The sequence below is a fragment of the Ceratotherium simum genome, chromosome 4 (genome assembly GCF_057802395.1).
Source record: "Ceratotherium simum simum isolate JZ-2026a chromosome 4, ASM5780239v1, whole genome shotgun sequence".
In the NCBI taxonomy this organism is placed as follows: Eukaryota; Metazoa; Chordata; class Mammalia; order Perissodactyla; family Rhinocerotidae; genus Ceratotherium; species Ceratotherium simum.
Genome location: NC_141903.1, coordinates 34,909,881 through 34,931,341, shown reverse-complemented (window position 1 = coordinate 34,931,341; position 21,461 = coordinate 34,909,881). Strand labels below are relative to the sequence as shown.

At 40.4% G+C, this 21,461-nt stretch overlaps 1 protein-coding gene across 1 annotated transcript; it reads left to right on the top strand.

Moving 5' to 3' along the window:
• The first annotated feature begins 302 nt into the window (after positions 1-302).
• On the top strand, positions 303-10,529 carry LOC101388711 (protocadherin beta-15-like). Its single transcript, XM_087429665.1, has one exon. The coding sequence runs from the start codon at positions 600-602 to the stop codon at positions 2,988-2,990; it is 2,391 nt and encodes a 796-aa protein (XP_087285791.1). The 5' UTR covers positions 303-599; the 3' UTR covers positions 2,991-10,529.
• The last annotated feature ends 10,932 nt before the right edge of the window (positions 10,530-21,461 follow it).

Here is a 21,461-nt window from a genome sequence, read left to right as displayed (position 1 = left end):
AATTAATCATTTTTGCTTAGAGAATTTTAAGAAATCACACAGGTGTATATTATTACTTTTACAAGATGACTGATCACTATTAAGTCTTCTTTCACTTCTCATTTCTCCTTAGGGCATCCCACCCAGACTACAAGTTCTAGAAGGTAGGGACCATGTCTGGGTTGTTTACTGGTGTATTTTAGGACCTAGTACATAGATATCAATAATACTTATTTGAACGAAGGAATGAATAATTATAATTGCATGGTTTTCTGATTACATCGTCTCCCCCAAATCATTTCCAAACTCCTGTTAGCCCCCTAGATTATTACATAGAGAGAATACAATTGTAGCAATTCTTTTCGAAGACAACGCATGGTGGCGCTGCAGGCTAAGGCGTCAAAAATAAAGCCCAGGAAATGCTACGAACTCTACCTCAGACCTCTAGCGGAAGAGAAAAGCCTGTAAGCAGAGCTCAGGACCAGTAAGTCTCCAGAGAACTCGACTCACCGACATTTCCGGACAGGTTACCAACTGAGACATCCATTACTGTCTGAGTCCCATCGCTCCCTAAAGTAGATCTGGGGCCCTGTTCCTGGAAAGCTTTTGTGAAAGTAAAGATGCAGGCCGGAGGGGCGCGCTTTCCTAAACAAAGGCAAGTCCTGATTCTTTTTCTCTTGCTGGGAGTGGTTCTGGCAGGCTGGGAATCCCGTCGCTATTCTGTGATGGAGGAAACAGAGAGCGGTTCCTTTGTAGCCAACCTGGCCAAGGACTTGGGTCTAGGAGTGGGGGAGCTAGCTGAGCGGGGAGCCCGGGTAGTCTCTGAGGATAACGAACCCCGCTTACAGCTTGATCTGCAGACTGGGGAGTTGATATTAAATGAGAAGCTGGACCGGGAGGAGATGTGCGGCCCCACTGATCCATGTGTAATGCATTTCCAAGTGTTACTGAAAAAACCGTTGGGAGTATTTCGAGCTGAGCTACTGGTGAGAGACATAAACGATCATTCTCCTGAGTTTCCTGAAAGAGAAATGACGCTGAAAATCCCAGAAAGTAGCCCTCCTGGGACCGTGTTTCCTCTGAAAACAGCTCAGGACTTGGACGTGGGCAACAATAACATTCAAAATTACAATATCAGTCCCAACTCTCATTTCCGTGTTTCCACCCGCAACTGGGGGGACGGCAGAAAATATCCAGAGCTGGTGCTGGACAAAGAGCTGGACCGCGAGGAGCAGCCGGAGCTCAGATTAACCCTCACGGCGCTGGACGGCGGCTCTCCACCCCGGTCCGGCACCGCCCAGGTCAGCATCCTGGTCCTGGACGTCAATGACAACGCCCCTGAGTTTGCGCAGACGCTATACCAGGTGCAGGTCCCCGAGAACAGCCCTGTAGGCACCCTAGTTGTCAAGGTCTCTGCTAGAGATTTAGACACCGGGACAAATGGAGAGATATCGTACTCCCTTTTTTATAGTTCTCAGGAGATAAGCACAACTTTTGAGCTAAACAGTCTGTCAGGAGAAGTTCGACTAATCAAAAAACTAGATTTTGAGACAATATCCTCATATGAGCTGTATATAGATGCGTCTGATGGTGGGGGACTTTCTGGAAAATGCTCTGTCTCTATCGAGGTGGTGGATGTTAACGATAACTCCCCAGAACTAACTATTTCATCACTTATCAACCCCATTCCTGAAAATACCCCTGTGACAGAGGTGGCCCTGTTTAGGATTCGAGACCGAGACTCAGGGGACAACGGAAGGATGACTTGCTCCATCCAGGATGATCTCCCCTTCCTCTTGAAACCATCTGCAGAGAATTTCTACACCCTGGTAACAAATGGGGCACTGGACAGAGAGAGCAGAGCTGAGTATAATGTCACCGTTACAGTTACCGACTTGGGGACACCCAGGCTGAAAACCGAGCACAACTTAACCCTGCTGGTCTCCGACGTCAATGACAACGCCCCCGCCTTCACCCAAACCTCCTACACCCTGCGGGTCCGCGAGAACAACAGCCCCGCCCTGCACATCGGCAGCGTCAGCGCCACAGACGCAGACGCAGGCGCCAACGCCCAGGTCACCTACTCGCTGCTGCCGCCCCACGACCCGCACCTGCCCCTCGCCTCCCTCGTGTCCATCAACGCGGACAACGGGCACCTGTTCGCCCTGCGGTCCCTGGACTACGAGGCCCTGCAGGCCTTCGAGTTCGGCGTGGGCGCCACAGACCGAGGCTCGCCGGCGCTGAGCAGCCAGGCGCTGGTGCGCGTGCTGGTGCTGGACGACAACGACAACTCGCCCTTCGTGCTCTACCCGCTGCTGCAGACCGGCTCGGCGCCCTGCACCGAGCTGGTGCCCAGGGCGGCCGAGGCGGGCTACCTGGTGAGCAAGGTGGTGGCGGTGGACGGCGACTCGGGCCAGAACGCCTGGCTGTCGTACCAGCTGCTCAAGGCCACGGAGCCCGGGCTGTTCGGCGTGTGGGCGCACAACGGCGAGGTGCGCACGGCCAGGCCGCCGAGCGAGCGCGACGCGCCCAAGCACAGGCTGCTGGTGCTGGTCAAGGACAACGGCGAGCCGCCGCGCTCGGCCAGCGTCACGCTGCACGTGCTGCTGGTGGACGGCTTCTCGCAGCCCTACCTGCCGCTGCCGGAGGCGGCGGCCGAGCAGGCGCAGGCCGACCCGCTCACCGTCTACTTGGTCATCGCCCTGGCCGCGGTGTCGTCGCTCTTCCTCTTCTCGGTGCTCGCGTTCATCGCGGTGCGGCTGTGCGGGAGGAGCAGGGCCGCCTCGCTGGGTCGCTGCTCGGTGCCTGAGGGCCACTTTCCGGGCCACCTGGTGGACGTCGGCGGTACTGGGACCCTGTCCCAGAGCCACCAGTATGAGGTGTGTCTGATGGGAGACTCTGGGAGTAATGAGTTCAAGTTCTTGAAGCCCATCTTCCCCAACAATCTAGGCCAGGACCTTGGGAGAAAGTCAGAAGGAAATTCAGTCTTCCAGAATAGTTTAGGTATCTGAAACTTCCCTGCTGCCATACGTTAGTTTTGTCTCCTCCACCTTTCCCTTTTCTTTTTTAAATCCAGTAGTAATCTTTAATTCTGCTTGTTTTTCTTCTTTCTTCTACTGTTTTCCTTAGTAAAGTTACTCTTCGTTTTGTTTGCCTGGTTGCCCTATAATTACTTTTTCAGTTATTGTGTTATTAGTAAAAATTTTACATCAGGAAATTTCATTTTTCTGATTAAATTTTTAGTACTCATTCCTAAAGGATAATATGAAAGTTAACCTCTCAGAATAAACGTAATTCTAGTTTTAACATACTTCTCACTATATATGATTCTACATAAGAATGTCAGATTCCTTTTTATCATACTTCATTTTTAAATTATTGGAAGTCGTTTAGTTTGTATTATTTACACAGCTATGACTTTTCTATAACCTTTTCCTGTTTGAAGTGGAATTAATTTGAATTTACCCATGTCCAGTTTCTTCTAAGCTCTGGATTTTCGTTTTACCAATAGCCAGCAACATGTATAATTTCATGCTATCTATTTCAAAATCACACTTGTCATCATTAGACTTTCACTCTAAAATACCTATGTCATCTCATGAAACTTGTTGACTTGAATAAAGAGGTAAACTGAGGCAAGCTCAAAAAGATGAGTTTATTCAGAAATAGCAGAGGAATTGCAATTCAGGACAAGTGAAATGTAGCAAGCTACAGGCTGGTCTGTTGAGGGTTTGGGGTAAGTTACGTTTATGGGCAGGGAATGTGAAAAGGGGAGAGTTCAGTTAGAGTCAGTTAAAATCAAAAACAAATGGAGACCAGTCTTGAAAAGTTCCTGAGCTGACAAAATCAGTCCAGTCACACAAACAAAGCTCAATTCAGCCCACTTTGTGAGACTAACCCAACCTGGGTCATCTCCCATTCATGCCCCTGGCAAAACTTCCCACAGTTGATATGAGACAACCTCTGATCAACCCCCCATCATCCAAGAAAATTTCAACACTATCAGTTTTCTGTAAATCAGGAATTAATAGGAAATCAGTCTCTTAGTCCTTAAGTTTTGTCTTCCTGACAGTACAGCATGAGATTCTCCATTTTATATCTTCGGATTCTATTTTAGATTGAAATTCTTTCACAAACTCTATTGTTATCATCTATTCTTTCTCATCTAAATTAATGTTGAAAAGACTTATGGGTTCTTACTTATATCTAACTGAAGTTAGGATCCTTATTAGAGTCCTGGACAGATTTATGATACCCAAATTGACTGTGTTTAAAGTATTGCAAAAATAGTGTAAAGGTCAATAGATTCTAGGACCAAGTAATGCATTGCCTACAATTGTCCTCTGCTGTTGCAGAGAAATTCTCAAGTGAGCTCCAAATTCTGAGCCTAGAGGAGCTTTTGATGGCACAACATGGCAATATCTACTTGCCTTTGGATGATGACATGTTCAGGTTGATAAGAAATTTGAAAGAAAAAACACATTGTAGAATTAATATTAGTTAACAAAAGAAAGCTTTTTTTAAAAATTTTTTTAAAATTTTTATTCATTTATTTTTCCCCCAAAGCCCCAGTAGATAGCTGTATGTCATAGCTGCACATCCTTCTAGTTGCTGTATGTGGGACGCGGCCTCAGCATGGCCGGAGAAGCAGTGCGTCGGTGCCCGCCCGGGGTTCTGAACCCTGGCCGCCAGTAGCGGAGCGCGCGCACTTAACCGCTAAGCCACGGGGCTGGTCCAAAAGAAAGCTTATTAAAGGATATGTTGGTGAAAACATTGAATGATTTAATGAAATAATCAGCTCTGTTGTCAGGACTCCTCTACCTCCAGGAGCCTCCTAACTTTGCAGATACTATACAATGGTGTGGGAGGCAGAATAATGGCCCCCTAAAGACATCCACATCCTAATCCTTGGAACTCGTGAATATGTTATGTTATATTGCAAAGAGGAATTAAGGTTCAGATGGAATTAGGGCTGCTAATCAGCTAACCTTAAAATAGGGAGAATATCCTAGAGGATCTGGGTGGGCCTGATTCAATCAGTTGAAGGGTCTTAAAAAGCAGAGCAAATCTTCCCTGAGATGCAGAAGAAATTCTGCCTGTGCGTAGCAGCTTCAGCTTATGCCCCCGAGTTCCAGCCTGCCATTTGTGATTGCCTGCTCCACAGATTTTGGACTTGCCTAGCCAGCTCCCACAATTGAATAAGTCACTTCCTTGCAATAAATCTCTTAATATATATCTCCTGCTCGTTGAACCCTGACTGATAGAGATTTTGGTACCTGGAAGTGGAGTGCTGCTGTAACAAGTAACTAAAAATATGGAAGTTACTTTGGAATTGGGCAGTAGGCAGAGGCTGGAAGAATTTTGAAAAGCATGATGGAAAAAGCCTAGATTGCTTTGAACAGACTGTTAGGTGAAATATGAATATTAACAACTCTGCTAGTGAAGACTCAGAAGGAAGTAAGGAGCATGGTGCAGAAAACAAATATTGCTTTGTAGAATACCTAAGTCATTGTAAAGAGACTGCTGGTAGAAATATGGATGTTAAAGTCACTGCTGGTGTGGGCTCAGAAAGAAATGAGGAAAATGTTATTGGAAACTGGAGGAAAGGGAATATTTGTTATATAGTGGCAGAAAACTTAGCTGAATTGTGTCCTGCAGTGGAAATGTGGAAAGAAGGGCCTGTAAGCAATGAACTTGGATATTTAGCTGAGGAGATTTCCAGGCAATGGGTTGAAGTTGCAGCCTGGTTTCTTCTTACTGCTTATAGTAAAACGTGAGAGGAATTAGATAGACTGAGGGAAGGACTGTTAAGCAAAAAGGAACAAAACTGTGATGATTTGGGCAATTCTCAGCCTATTCAGATTGTAAAAGACACTAAAATTGGGAGAGTCACTGTCAGGAAAGCATGTTCTGGAGACAAAGCCACGGGTATCACGGGACAACATTTTGCTAATGCCTTGAAAGGATTAAAAGGTCAGAGTATTCAGTCACACAGAAAGTTCTTTGAAGAGGTTAGACCTGTGATTCATGGATATCCTCAGCCATCTCAGCAGAAGTCAGAAATAGAGATTATATTATCCGGGAAGGAGTCTGTTGTCTGTCTAATGGAGTGAATCCCTGTGACATACCCAAGGGACTCATAAGGTTCTTGAGAATGTTATACCAGCAGAAATATTACCAGCTTCAACTTAAAGGGACAGAGGGAATGAAATAAAAGAAGGCTATTGTACCCCAAAATTCCATAAGCAAGAAACAGACTGACAAAACTATTTAGATATAAAAATATACTACCTCTCATGAAAAAGGAAGGATGGCTCAGAGGACAGAGCCTGGAGCCCAGAGGGTGGAGCTTCAAACCCAGGCCTTGAAAGCAAATAGAGTTTTTCTGGATGGATTTCTACATGTCTTGGGACAAGAGATCCTTTTTACTTTCCATTTTCTCTCTTTTTGAACTGGAATGTCAGTAACTGTCACCCTATGCCTGCCTCTATGGTATGAAGAGCAGATAATTTGTTTAGGTTCACTGGTCCACAGATGGAGATGAATTATTCCCAGGATGGATAATACCCAGAGTCTTATCCATATCTAGTTTAAATGATTTAGATGATGAAGTTTGGGATTTTTGAGTTAATGAGATTTAGATGAAATTATACTGAGTTGATACTGTAATGAGATGAGATTTTTGGGGACCTTGAATATATTTTTTATGTGGGACAGATGTGCATCTTTGGGAGTCAGAGGGTAGACTGTGGTAGGGAAAATAATGGCCCCACAAAGTATCCATGTCCTAATGTCTGGAACCTGTGAGTATCTTATCTTATGTGGCAGAGGGGAATTAAGGTTGCAGATGAAATTAAGGTTGATAATCAGCTGACCTGAAAATAAGGAGATTACCCTAGATTATCCAGGTGGGTCCAGTGTAATCACAAGAGCCCTTAATAAGAAGTGGAAGTGGGAAGCAGAAGAAGAGTCAGTATCAGAGTGATGTTATATGAAAAAAACTGAACCAAACTTTGAAGAGGAAGGAAGCCACTAGTGAAGGAATGCAGGCAGCCTCTAGAAGCTAGAAAAGGCGAGAAAATGTATTGTCCCTTAGAGCCTCCAGAAAGGAATGCAGCCCTACCTTAACTTTAGCCCAGTTTAACTTTTGACTTCCAGAGCTGTAAGATAATAAATTTGTGTTTTTAAGCCACTAAGTTTTTGGTAATTTGTTACAGTAGCAGTAGGAAATGAATACAAATGGCTACTAAAAAAGCCATTTCCAAGCCCATTTTTATTTGCCTTCCCCTACTCTAGGCCAAAATATTCATATTCTGATAATCCTTTGCAGATAGGAGTGTCATATGACTCTGTTATTACTAATGATTTAAAAGTGCATTTGGAGGATTGGACTTAAGGGAAATATTTTTGAAAAGGCTAGCCTGAGGTGGCCTGTTCCTTAGGTCTTTTGCCCATTTTCCTTTTTCTTAACCAGCATGGGTATTGGGGAATAAGCCTTGAGTTGAAGCAGCCAACTTGCAACCATGAGATAAATACCATAAAACAAAAGCCTATGTGCTAAGTATGGCAAGAAGGAAAGCCCCTGAATTTTTTATAGCATTGTTAAGCTGCTGCAACAACTCTATACTATCTTCTCCCAGGCTTTACGTTGCATTTATAAATAAACCCCTATGAGATGGAGCAACTGTAGTCGGGTTTTCTGTTGATTGCAGACAAATGCATTCCAAACTAACACATCTCTCCTTCTCACAGGCAAGGTTGGTTTACACAGTTTTCTGACTAAATTCCCGGTTGTCTATTTAAGATGCTTGTCAGAAAAGTAGTTTTGCTTTCCCTTAGGTGTTATCAAGGGACAGTACTCTGAGCTACTGTGGCCGACTTTTTATTGTTGTTCAGTCATCTCTCAATTTGGCCAATGCAAACATACACAGATAATTGAACTTTCAAAGGACAATTCCTGACTAGCAGCAACCCAGAAAGTTGAATTTTGGAGAATAGAATGAGAAGGTAAACCGATAAGTGCCAGCTATACTTTTAAACATGCATTAGTGGTGTCCTGACAAGATGACTACGATGTTTATGTGGCAATCCAGAACACTGATTTCCCTCTCAGGCAGGGAAGTAGCAGGGCCAAAAATTTTACTTAGTAAAATAAATTGACTAAATGTAAGTCCTGAAAATCTTCATAAGCAGATAAGCAATCTACGTATTTTGGTAGAATATGTCTGGTGGAAGAATCAGAAATTCCTAACAACCTTTTCAATACATGGGGGTGCATGTTTTGAAACAGGCCCAGAGACCCCAGTGTGTCAGTATCCACTATGCCTTTCCTATCTTACTTTACAAATACTTTATTGGTAAAGTGTAGAATTTAAAGGCATCTCCAAAGGATTAATACTTATGTCTTTCTTGGATTTATCTGGAATACCTTGAAAAGAGCATTATCAGATTATCAGCACAGTCATGAAAAATCAATAAAAATCTATCATTATGCATGAATGGTAATGCCTCAAACAATTTTAGAACTCCACAGCTGCACTCAGTGTTTGTGTATTTGTGTGTGTTTGTATATGTGTGCATTTGAATGTGTGTGTGTGTGTGTGTGTGTGTGTATGTGTATGTCTGGAAGAGTATCTTTAGTAGATGAGGGAGATGCACTGCATGCACAGATATATACCAGAGTAACATTGTTTTTCCACATTATAAAGATATTTTTTCCTTTAATGCATAATTATATGTAAAAAATTGGCATTAGGAACATATTCTAGAAGAGATTATGTTTGCAAACTAAAGGAGTTTTCTCTTTGTAAATGTAACAATGCCAGCATTATTGGATCTAGTAGTTTGGTAGCCCTCTTGGCCTTGAAAGAGCAGCCTAGGAGAGGGAACTGTAAAGTAGATATGGTCATTTTTTTCTCCAATGAGATCAGGAAACAGTAAAGTTGACATCAGGATGTGACAGGGCCAGGATTAGGGTGAGGCCAAGTTGTGCAAGTATAGGACTGGATCTTGTCTTTATTTGAAATTTTGATATGTTGCTCATTATGGATTTTTTTCATTAAGCTTGATTTTTTAGAATATTGCATTAAATGGTATCTATCTTTACTACTAAGTTTTTGAGTGACTGACAATTTTGCTTCTGAGGTACTTACCTTACCCTAGTCCTGGTCCTGTTGATTATTTCCAACTTACAAGTTCAAATGGCCATCACAGCAGTCGTGATGGTGGTGACAGCTGGAATCTGAGCAGTGAAATCTGAATCAAGTCGCTCTCCATTCGGAATGTGGGATAGCAGCAGCAACAGTAGAAGAATACAAAGACATCCAAAGAGATCCAACGAACTGGAGTCCTGCAGACTGGGAACAGAAGAGCACCTTTATGGCTGTGATTGACCAGCCCAACAGTTTATCTGTTTTTCTTCCAGGTGGCTTGCAGCAGTGTGAAAAACATTATCTGTTAGGTAGATTCAATTTTCTACTACAGTGTTGAGCACTTTTGCATCTATATTCAAGAGGGATATTGGTTTATATATATATTTTTCATGTTATGCCTTTGTCAGGTTTTAATTTCAAGGTTATATTGGTCTCATAAAATGAGTTGGCAATTGTTTTCTTCTCCTGTCTTTTATGAAAGAGTTTGTGTAAAATATTTATTATTTTTTCTTTATGTGTTTGATAGAATTTACCATGGAAGCCATATGTGGCTAACATTTTCTTTGTGGGAAGATTTTGAGTTGCAAACAATTTTTTAAATAGATATGCTGCAATTCCAATTTTCTATTTCCTCTTGTGTCAGTTGGTAATGTGTGTTTGTTAAACAATTTGTCTATTTTGTCTAAGATGTTATATTTATTGGTATGAGGTTATTGATAATATTCCTTTATCATCTTTTCAATATATTTAGGATCTTTAGTGATGCCCCTTTCATTCCAGATATTGATGAAATATGTTTTCTCTCCTTTTGTCTTTATCAGTACTGCTGTGAGTGTATCTATTTTATTAATCTTTTTTTTTTTAAACCAACCCTTGTGTGTTATTTTCCTATTACTTTCTGTTTCCTATTTTATTAAATTCCACTCTTATGTTTTTCTTTCTTTTCTTTTACCTACTTTGGGTTTAGTTTTATCTTCTTTTTCTAGTTTCTCTGAAAGTTTAGATTGTTGACTCTAAGCCTTTCTTTTCTAATATAAATTAAAATAAATAAAAATATAAATTAAAGCTATAAATGTCTTTCTATGCATTACTTAAGCTGCATTTCATGAATTTTGATATATTGTGGTTTTACTACCATTCAGTTTGAATTTATCTATAATTTCCCTGTTGATTTCTTCTTTGCCTCATTGGTTATCTTGAAGTGTGTTACTTAATTTCCAAATATCCAGGGACATCATTTTTGATATCCAAAATAATTCTGTTTTGGTCTGAGAACATACTCTCTGTGATTTCAATCCTTTGAAATTTATTGAGTTTTGTTGTTGTTATCCAACATAAGCGTTATCCTGATGAGTTTCCCACATGTACTTTCTGAAATAAATGAGTTCTACAGTTGTGTGTAGTGTTCTATAAATATCAATTAAACGAAGTTGCTTAATAATGTTGCTTAAATCTTCTTTATCCTTACCACTTTTTCTTACGTCTCTCAACTGAGAGAAAAATGTTAAATTCTTCAACTATGACTGTGAATTTGTCTATTTCTCCTTTCAGTTCTAGCATTTTTTTAAGCCGCATGTATTTTGAAGCTATGCTATTAGATGTGCACATAGGTAAGATTATTTTATCTTCTTGATGAATTAACATTAATCATTATGAAACATCCCTTTTAGTTTCCAGTAATACTTTTAATCTGATATTAATAGAGTTGTACCATATTTCTTATTCTTAGGGTTTGTATGATATATCTCTTTTCATCCTGTCTTTATATTTTAAGTGCCTCTTTTAAAATTACATAGAGTTGGATCTTGCTTTTTTATCCAGTCTTATCATTTTGGCCTTTTAATTGAAGAGTTCATTTCATTTATACTTAATATAATTATTTATATGATTGTGTCTATTACATTTTTTATTTGTACCCTCTGTTTCATTCCTTTGTTTCTCATTTTCTGTTGGCTCATGTATTTTTTGGTATTCCATTTTATATCCTAAATTGACTTTTTACCTATAACATTTTTGGGAGTATTTCCTGTAAGGATAAGAATACACAGCCTTTACTTATCAGTCTACCTTAAATTGGTATTATACCACTTCATCTGCAATGTGAAAAACTTCCTGTTATGTAATCCTCATCCTTTTTGCCATAGCACATATCAGCACAAGACACAGGAGAGGTATTCATGGTGGAGAATCTCTATGAATATAATAAAATTGGAAAATATTTCAGAAAGACCTTAATATCTACTATGTGGAAGATATTCCATACTGGAGAGAAATATAATCGAGGTAATCAATGTGGAAAAGCCTTCAGCCAGATTCCAAATTTAAATGTGCACAAGAGAACTCATACTGAAGAGAAATTCTATGAATTCAATGGATGTGAGAAAGCCTTTATTAATCATTCAGTTGTTAAGACACACATGGGATCACACACTGGGCACAAACCCTATCAGTGTAAGGAATGTAGAGAACCCTTCAACTGTTCTTTGTACCTTAGGACTCATGTGAAAATTCACACTGGAGAAGAACACCATGACTATACAAAATGTACGAAAGCCTTTATTCATTCTTCATCCATTGCTGTACATATAAGAACTCATGGTAGAGATAAGCCTTATATTCATATAATGTGAAAAAGCCTTCCATTTCCTCTCATCTCTTAGAAAATGTGAAAACTGTCACTAGAGAGAAATCCTATGAATGTGAAAAATGTGGAATAATCTTCAATTGTCACTCATCCTTTGGGCACCATGAGAACTCATATTGGAAATATACCCTATGAATGTAAAAGAATGTGAGAAAGCCTTTATTTCTTCCACATACCTTACTGTACATGTAAGAACTCACATTGGAGAGAAGCCTTAACAATATAAGGAATGTGGGAAAACCTTCACTTATTCCTCAAAGCTTACTCTACAAGTGAGAAGACATACCAGAAAGGAGCTCTATACATGTAATGAATGTGGGAAAGTCTACAGTTTCCCCTCGTCCTTTAATAACCACATGAGTACAAACACTGGAGAGAGGCCCTGTAATTGTAAAAAATGTGAGAAATTCTTTTATTCCTCACATTTTACTGTACACATGATAATGCACATTGGAGAGAAACACTGTGAATATATGAAATGCAGGAGTGCCTTCAGCTGTTCATCATCATTTAGGAAACATGTGAGAACTCACACTGGAGAGAAATTCTATTAATATTTGGAGTGTAGGAAAGTCTTATCTCATATGATTCTTTCAAAGCCATGTGAAAATTCACAATAGAGAGGAACCATATAAGTGTAAGAAATGTGAGAAAGTGTAATTCCTAAGCCTTTAGTGCATATGTGAGAACACACACTAAAGAGAAACCATATAAATGTAAAGAATGTGGGAAAGTCTTCAAGTCATTCTCATTCCGTAGTCAGCAAGTGAGAACTCATACTGGGAGATAAGAATGTAAAGAATGTGGAAAATCCTTTAGTTTCTCCTCATACTTCAAAGACATGTGAAAACTTACATTGGAGAGAAACCCAATGAATGTAATCAATGTGGGAAAGCCTTCAGGTGCATCTCTTCTTTTATTATGCATAAGGAAATTTATGCCAGAGAAGAAATCTTTAAAATGTTGTAAACATGGAATTGCTTTATCAGTGTCTCATCTCTGAAGCAATCCTTAGCTCATAATTTGTAGTTTTCATTTTCTAATATAAACCTCAATGGTGATAACTATTGCTTCCAGTACACTTTCAGCTATATCATACAATTTTTGATATGTATTGTTTTCATTATGGTTCACATATATTTTGTCTTGTTTCCATTGTGAAGTCTAAATTGGACTAAAGTAAAGTGTGTTTTTTAATATACAAGTAAGTGTATTTGAAATTAGTTTTGTTATTGTTTCTAATTAATTTCTACTATACACAATGTATGTGGTCATGGTGATATTGACTTTGGAGCATGTTGGGATTTTCTTTTTGGCCTCTGTAGTAGACACTTGGATTTGCCTACCTGATATCTATTCTTCCCTTCTTCCTTACCAAGAGAACTTAGAAATTGTCAGGATATTGATGTTTACTGGTGAGTGGTATATCTTCAGCATTTTTATAGCTAGTGTAGTGTACAACTAATTGTCTTGGTCAATAAGTAGTTGGTATAAATTTTAAAATGTGTCAAGTTATCAAAAAAGGATGGTCATCAGACTTGGTAATTTTACCTTTTGTACTTTGCTTCTCATTCAAGTTGGACACAACACTTCAAGTTAAAAATAGAGACTTTGCAAGCATAAGGATGAAAGCTGGAATAATAGTGGTTGTGCTGGATTGTGTTGTATGAGGCTTGGAACTACATTTTCTGGGATAGTCTTTGCTGTATGGTTATAAGTTAGAATTGGACAAAAGAGGAAACTGCGTGAGATTTGGAATGCAGAAATGAAGACGAAGTCATTAATCTCAAAAGGATATGGAAGTAGCAGATTGAAAAACAAATCCAGAATTGTTCAGAAGTTCCTAACTTAAAGCTTGTCTTCCTGACTATTGGCTTGGTTGGACAACATCAGTGCTGAGCCAATCACCAAACACTTAACTTCAGTTCCTTCAGAGGTGGCAGTTTCCACAAACATCTCCATGAGCTCACCCTTCATGGTCCCACTTTGGTGGCTAGATATGCACAGCTGTTTGAATTTCCTTGCAAACTCAAACCTGCCTGTTCATACTGCTGTTTCAGGATATTGTGATTAGAGACTTTCTCCAATCCTCTGACTCCCTCTTCTCCACATTTGTGAAAGGTCTAATTTCTTTTTTTAAATAAATAATTTATTTATTCAAAATAGTTTTCTTACCAATGAAAGGTTTAATTGCTACAGTGAGCACATAGTTCTTATAATACTTATAGTGGCTCTGTTTTCCTGAGTCTTACAATGTTGCAGCCATAACAAATAAACAAATGAGTAACTTTGTTCCCCTGTTGCACTGTTGAGTGGTTATACTATCCCTGTACTGCCTGTATACCATGTTCATGGGTTGAATTCTCCCAGGAGAGAAATAAGCACCTTGCTAATTTGTGAGGCATATTATGGGAATTTTATGTTACTCAAAACTGAATGAAATCCCTACATGATAAACATACTATGTGTTAAATTAAACTATTGATCAATGTATTTCACCATATTAACAAAATAGAGGAGAAAATTTATGTGATCATCTCAATAAATGCATAGAAAGTCTTTGAAAAATTCAAAATGCATCTTGTAAAACCTTTCAACACACTAGAGGATGGGAACATTTTCATTGTGGTAGAGATTATCTACAAAAATCCTACAACTAACATCATACTTAATGGTAAAATAGTGAATGCTTCCCCATAATATTAGAGACAAGTCCAGAAAGTTCTCACTGTTCTGTTCAATATTATAATGGAGGATCTAGTCAATGTAAATGGCAGGAAAAATAAATGAAAGGCACAGATATTTAAAAGATGTGTCTTTATTTACAGATGACAAAGTATATGTTGAAAATTCTGAAGAACCTACAAGAAAACTACTGAGACTAATGAGTAGATTTAGCAATGTTGCAGGATATAAGGTCAATATATACAAGTCAATTATATTTCTATATAATTGTAACAAATGGAAAATAAAAGTTAAAAGATACCATTTACAATAGCATCAAAAAGATAAATAATTAGGAATAGATTTAACCAAAGATGTGCAAGACCTCTACACTGAAAATTATAAAACATTGCAAAGAGAAATTGAGAAGATTTAAATAAATAGAGAAATATACCATGTTCATGTATTGGAAGACCATTATTACAAAGGATGTCCATTATTACAAAATCGATCTCTAGAGAGATGCAATCCCAATCAAAATCCAAGCAGGCTGTTTTGTAGAAATTGGCAAGTGCCAAGCAAATATATATATATATTTGCAAGCCATCCTGTATAGTTGCAGTAATCAAGACAGTGAAGTTTGGCAAAAGGATCAATAAATAACCTAAAAACTGAACTAAGTGTAACACTGAGTATTTGAAGAGAAAATAATCAATTATTTTTTCATTTTAGTATCAATATATATTCTTGGCATTTACAAACTTAACTTGTTTTAATCAAGTATACATTTTTGGTCCATTTTACTCATTAAATTATCACAACTTGGCCAGCAGGAGACTCCTTAAATTGACTCTTGTGGGCTTTTGACCCAACTCTTAATTTTGATAGCATCCTTGCTTTCCAGCAATAGCAAGAGGTTACAAAATTATTCTATTTTTGCTGATCCAGACATGTATTCAACTCTCCTTACAAAGAGCCCTGGTTTCTTTTCATTGAATAAAGGTGTTAGAGAACAAAATCTTGGGGTCCTGAAAAGTTGGAATATTGGGTATAAGGAGTTATGAGTTAGACACATGTTGATGGACATATGGGAGTGAAAACAAAGTGTGAAAACCTATGTGTGATAAGTCAATGGCCACCAGAGGACATCCATCAAGTAAGAGTACTAAACATTGAAATAGACAAAATGATTTATCTATTTGACATCAGACAGCCTCCTTCATTAGCCTGGCATGATGAGCACCTGAACAAAGAGGCCAGAGTGGCAAAGATAAAAGCTATGCATGCGTTGTTTCACTGACCAAGGCTGATCCAGCTGCTTCCACAGCAAAATGTCCAAAGTGCCAGCAATAGAGACTAACACTGGACCATTTATACGGCAGGAATAGCCTCAGTTACCATTGCTCCCAATGACCCACTTGGGGAATTTGTGCTTCTCCTTTCTGAAACTCTGGGCTCTTCACAGTTAGAAGCCCTTATCCTTAAAGGGAAACATCTCCACCAGGGGACATGGCAAGATTCCCAATATACTATAAGCTAAAGCAGTAGCCTCAATCCCTTGGGTTCCATGTGACCAGGGTCCAGCAGACAAAAAAAGGAGCCACCAATTTGAAAGGGGGAACCAACCATGCTCATCACTGCTATTACACACTAGGGGCAAGGAAAAATATGTTTGGCACCCAGTTGACCCACTTGGGTGCCCACATACTTGCCCAATTACTTTGGTAAGTGGGTATATGCAACAATCCCAGATTGAGAAAGGCATGGTGACCAGGGCTCAGATCTCTCAGGGATGAAAGTCTGTATTACACCACCAGATAAGCCACTAAGACCAGCAGACATGCTAGTGGAGGGTGAGAAAAAACCTAGAATAGATAATAGAGAAGGGAGACAATGATTATCAGTTGTAACCTTGAAACCAGTGGTAAGGACTATAGGTCATCCCATTATACTTTCTCTTCTAAGTTTCCCCCATGAAGACAGGCCCACCAGAACCGTAAAGGAGCTGCTCACTGAATATATTAGAAGAAGAGGATCTGAGCATAATGGAGAGTGGACTGTAAGGACATGGAGATGCACCACTCAGGTTCCCCTTCAATGAAGGACTTGTTTCTGGGAGGACCAGGAGTTCTATCAATGGGCACCCTTCAGCTGTCACATTGAAGAGCAGGCCACATCCAATGACTCATCAAGGTAAAAATATAAAGACCTGGCCATTTCAGCCTAACACAGCACAACTCTAAAGGGCCATTTTTGCTCCAGAGCTCCCTATTTCTCTCTCTGCTGAATCCTGCCTCCATCACCTCCATTCCACAGATGTTACTCCCAAGGAACTCTCTAACAAACACCTACACTCTATCTCAGAGTCTGCTTCCTAGAGATCCCAACTCCGTAGCACAGCTCCTGGCTTGCTACGGGACCATGGTAGAAAGCGAACCCCTGAGTATGGGACATTAAGTGAACATGAGATCTGAGATGCCTATAATTGACTGGATGTTACCTTATTCACCAAACCATAAAGTTGGTTTCATGTGTAGCAGCACTCCATCTTCAAGTGGAAGTGGTAATACAAGATCATACATGAGCAGGTCTGGAGATCATAAATATGTTTCATGAGTGGATGGTTTACACTGGCAATGCATCTACTGCTCCTGCTTTAACACCTTTCTTTCAACCTACATCCATGGCCTCTTTTGGAGTTCCCTATGATCAGATGACTAAAGAGGGAAAATCTGAGCCTAATTTAGAAATCTGGCACAAGCCATTGGGAGACTGCTAGAGTATTACATCCCATAGGACTGGCTCAGGAGGGCAGAAGGGAAGAAAACTCATCCTGATAGAAGAGAACTTGGAGTGGTACATCTGGTTGTTCACTCTTCCTGGAAAGAAAGATGGCCAGAGATATAGATTTGCATTTGTATTAGTTTTCTAGGGATGCCATAACAAAGTACCACAAACTGGGTGGCTCATATAATAGAAATTTATTGTCTCACAGCTTTGGAGGCTAGAAGTCTGAAATCAAGTTGTCCACAGGGTTGGTTCCTTGTGAAGTCTAGGAGGAAGAATCTATTCCAGGCCTCTTTTCTTGGCTTGTAGGTGACCATCTTCTCCCTGTGTCTCTTCACCTGGTCTTCCCTCTATGCATGTCTGCCTGTGTCCAAATTTCCCCTTTTTATAAGGATATCAGCCTTATTGGATTAGGGCCCATGCTAATGACCTCATTTTAACCTGATTACCTCTGTTAAGACCCTGTCTCCAAATAAAGTTACATTCTGAAGTACTGGGGTTTAGGACACCAATATATCTTTTTTGAGGAGGACACAATTCAACCCATAACAGCGTTTATTCATGAGCAGTGGCTAATGGCTTGGCCTATATGTCATGGAATAAAAGGGAATAAGATTAGAGGTTTGGTTACAGGCAAGTCTAGGTCTCGTCTCTTGTTCTGAGGCTCTTTCAAGGTGTTAATGTAATATGGGATTTCCTTCATCACATAATCCATTTATTCATTCCTTTACCCATAGCTACTATTTTTTCTTCTCTCCATTTAATCTCAAACTTTTCCACCTTTGGAAGGGACATTAGGTTTGGCCACTGTGCTGGTCTAGATTGTTGACAGCAATACTATTCTAGCAAGTACTTCTCCATCAGTCCACTCCTGTTCACACAGTGTAAGGTTACACAGGTGCAGAATTTTGCTAGATGGGGTGAAGGCACATCCTGCCCCATCAGGCCCTTAGGTATTCTGACATAAAGAGTGAAAACATAGCTACAGTTTCTTGCTTAGGAATCATCCCTGCATCCAACCCTTGTAGTTGCAACCCTGGTCCTATGACTACCCATCAAGTAGGAAAAAAAAAATTGAGATGATGTAAGGAAGAAAGCATACCAGCATCTTCCCCACCCCCACTTCCCCAGATCCATCAGGAAAACAAGAGAAATCTAGCCAGTGGGGACACTCCTCTAGCCCACCATCGTATTGAGTGTGAACACACACTTATGAAGGCGTGTAAGCCAGTCCTTCATGCTTTTATCTCCCCCTGTTTTAGACAATCAATGTTTTAATTGCCTGTTCCAATTTTCTATCAAACTCTTACTCTGAGGAGGATATCTCTGTGCCCGTGGTTGGACATTATAGGCTGTAAAGTGAGTTCATTGGTCTGAAGAAATGACAGTCAGCCATCCAAATCCAGGCAATATCTTCTGTTCCAGTTCTTTCATACTACTCTGAGCATTTGCATCTACCACCAGGTAAGCCAAGCCCAGTCCAGAGTCAGTGTCTATACCTGTCAGGATCCATTTGTAGCCCCCCAGGACTACCAGCATCAGCCTGACTTGCCAGCTATGTTCAGGGCCTTCCCACCAGGAAATCTGCCACATAGCCATTTGCAGTCTCTCTCTCTTTTGTTGGCAGACAGAATAGTTCTTACTGGCCTTTTGTGCCTCAGAGGATGCAAGAGGAATATGTCTAGATTCAGCCCATCTCTGCATTGCTGCAGACCCCCAGTGTCCACTTATTTCATGGACCCAGGTAGCCAGCTTAAGCGAGCACACAGGGATATCTGCTTGTCGATTCCAATCACCTCCCAAACCTGGAAGGGAGTTCTTCTGATGGGCACTGATATATCCTACTTTAATGAACCCCTCAAATTTCCATAGGGCTGTGCCCCATATGAGCATCCCTTTAATATGCCAGGTTTCCACTACCCTCTTGCCTGACCATATGGCCAGGCCATTTTTATGACTCATTGCCTATGAGTCATAAAAAGCCAAATATAGAGGCTTTTCCCACTGTTCAATTTTTCCATCACTGTTGGGAAAACAGCATGCAATTCAGCCACCAAGCTGATTTGTTTTTACCCCCTTCCATCAGAGTGGTGGCCTTTCAAATAGGATGTTGTCCATTCACCTTGGAACTGTCACCCATAAACCAAGCAGCTCTTTGTTGGTCAGTCAAGTGCTCTTTATAGGGCACTGCTCATGTGACAAGAGAATCCAGCAGCTCGTCACTCAGTTCCAGAGTCAGTCCTATGGGAAAAGAGGCTTCCTGCTGGGGAGTATCTCCTCCTTGCATTCCCCAGGAAGCATGATCCCGAATAAACCATTTTCATTTTATTATGGAACTCTTCAGGGCACTACCATCACCATTAGAGTTTTTTTCCAGCATCACCATAGACATTAGAGGTATTTCAAGTTTCAAGATCATTTTATGTCCTCCAGTCACCAGGGTAACTTCAATTAACATCTGATAGCAAGGTAGTAAATACCCCTCAAATGGAAATCCTCTTGTCCTAAGTCCCAGTAGTCATTGCTGGGAAGCACTCACAGGCTCTTGCCATAAGCCCCAGTCTACGCCCTACACAGGGCTATGGCACAGAGAATGTGTCCCTACCAGCACTCTAGCTTCCATTTCACACTGTGTGGCTCAGGCAACCTTATTGGTTCCTGATGTCGATACAAAATGACCAATAACCATTCTATAGACAAGAGAGACAGGTGAGTTTTAGTTGAGCCAGAGTGAAGATTATAACCCAGGAAGGCCTTTTCCAGAAAGGAAGAAAGCGTTCTGGAGAGGCACGGTTTTCAGTATAGTCTTATATGTTTTTAGAACAAAGAACACACATTAAACATGCCCAGGACACATATTCATCAAAGTTTCAAAGAGGTATTCAGTTGCAAAATAGCAGGTCAACATGATCCTGATGTTGGGAAAGGGACTGATAATGGCGTTACCAATAGGGCATAGGAGGGGAAGTATGCAGTATTATCTCAAGAGAGTGCAGTCTTTAATGGCTAAAGCAGATGTACAATGTATGTTTGATTGGCCGAAGTCAGGCTTTTTAGTTCAAGCTTAATCAGTTTTGAATCAGAATAGTTACCCCATATACTCCAGTATGTGAAAATCTCTTGTCACTATTTAGTATGTCCAATTAATATTGCTTGAAGGACAAATTTACATGCCTTCTGTTTTACAATACTAGGTAGGGGAAACATTCTCAGATACAATGTCCATCGCCAATATACAATCAGGTAAAAAAGATGCAACCACTTCACATAAAGGCTCTGCAAACATACCAGTTCTCTTACAAATTTTTACCATAATTCCATCAACTCATATGTTCCTAACTGTAGCCTCTATTAGGACTTCATCCACAAGTTTTGATTTTACAATACTAGATAGGGAAACTGTTCCCCAGCCAGACATAATATCCATTCCCATTAAAACATTCAGGTAAAGTTGACACAACTTCCCTACATAATACCCAATTAAACATTCTAACTTTCATAATCCTATTGACCATTATATTTTTAGGTAATCTCAATCTAATTGTAGCCCGAGTCAGGGCTTCACCAATGGGTTTTGGTACCACAGTTTGTGGGACTATCATATCAAGGAGTCCTGGAAACTTCTCTTCTCTACTTCCTGACCACTTTACCCACTCTTGTGCAAAAGGCATTGGGTCCTCAGCGAGGGGTAGAGCCAAGGAACTCTGGCCCTTTGGTCAATCTTTATCTTGATTAATCTGCCTACCCACTGCCCCAGGCGATTGCTGGTTAGGTTTCTCATTGTAATCTCTACCTTCTGACTTTCAAAATTTCTCCAAACAGGGGTAAATGGAGCGAACTTGTTTGGGGCCCTTTAATGTTGGAGGACCAGTAGGAGGTCCCTTTGGCCCATCCAACCTTCAGTAGTGCTGTATTTAAACCTTTGTTTTAACACCATCAGTGTCAGGTTTATTCATCCCATTTTTTTGTTTGTTTTTGTTTTGTGAGGAAGATCAGCCCTGAGCTAACATCTGATGCCAATCCTCCTCTTTTTTTTTTTTGCTGAGGAAGATTGGCCCTGAGCTAACATCCGTGCCCATCTTCCTCTACTTTATAGGGGATGCTGCCACAGCATCACTTGACAAGTGATGCATTGGTGCGCACCCGGGATCCAAACCTGGGAACCCTGGGCCACCGCAGCGGAGCACGAGCACTTAACCTCTTGCGCCACTGGGCCCGCCTCTATTCATCCCATT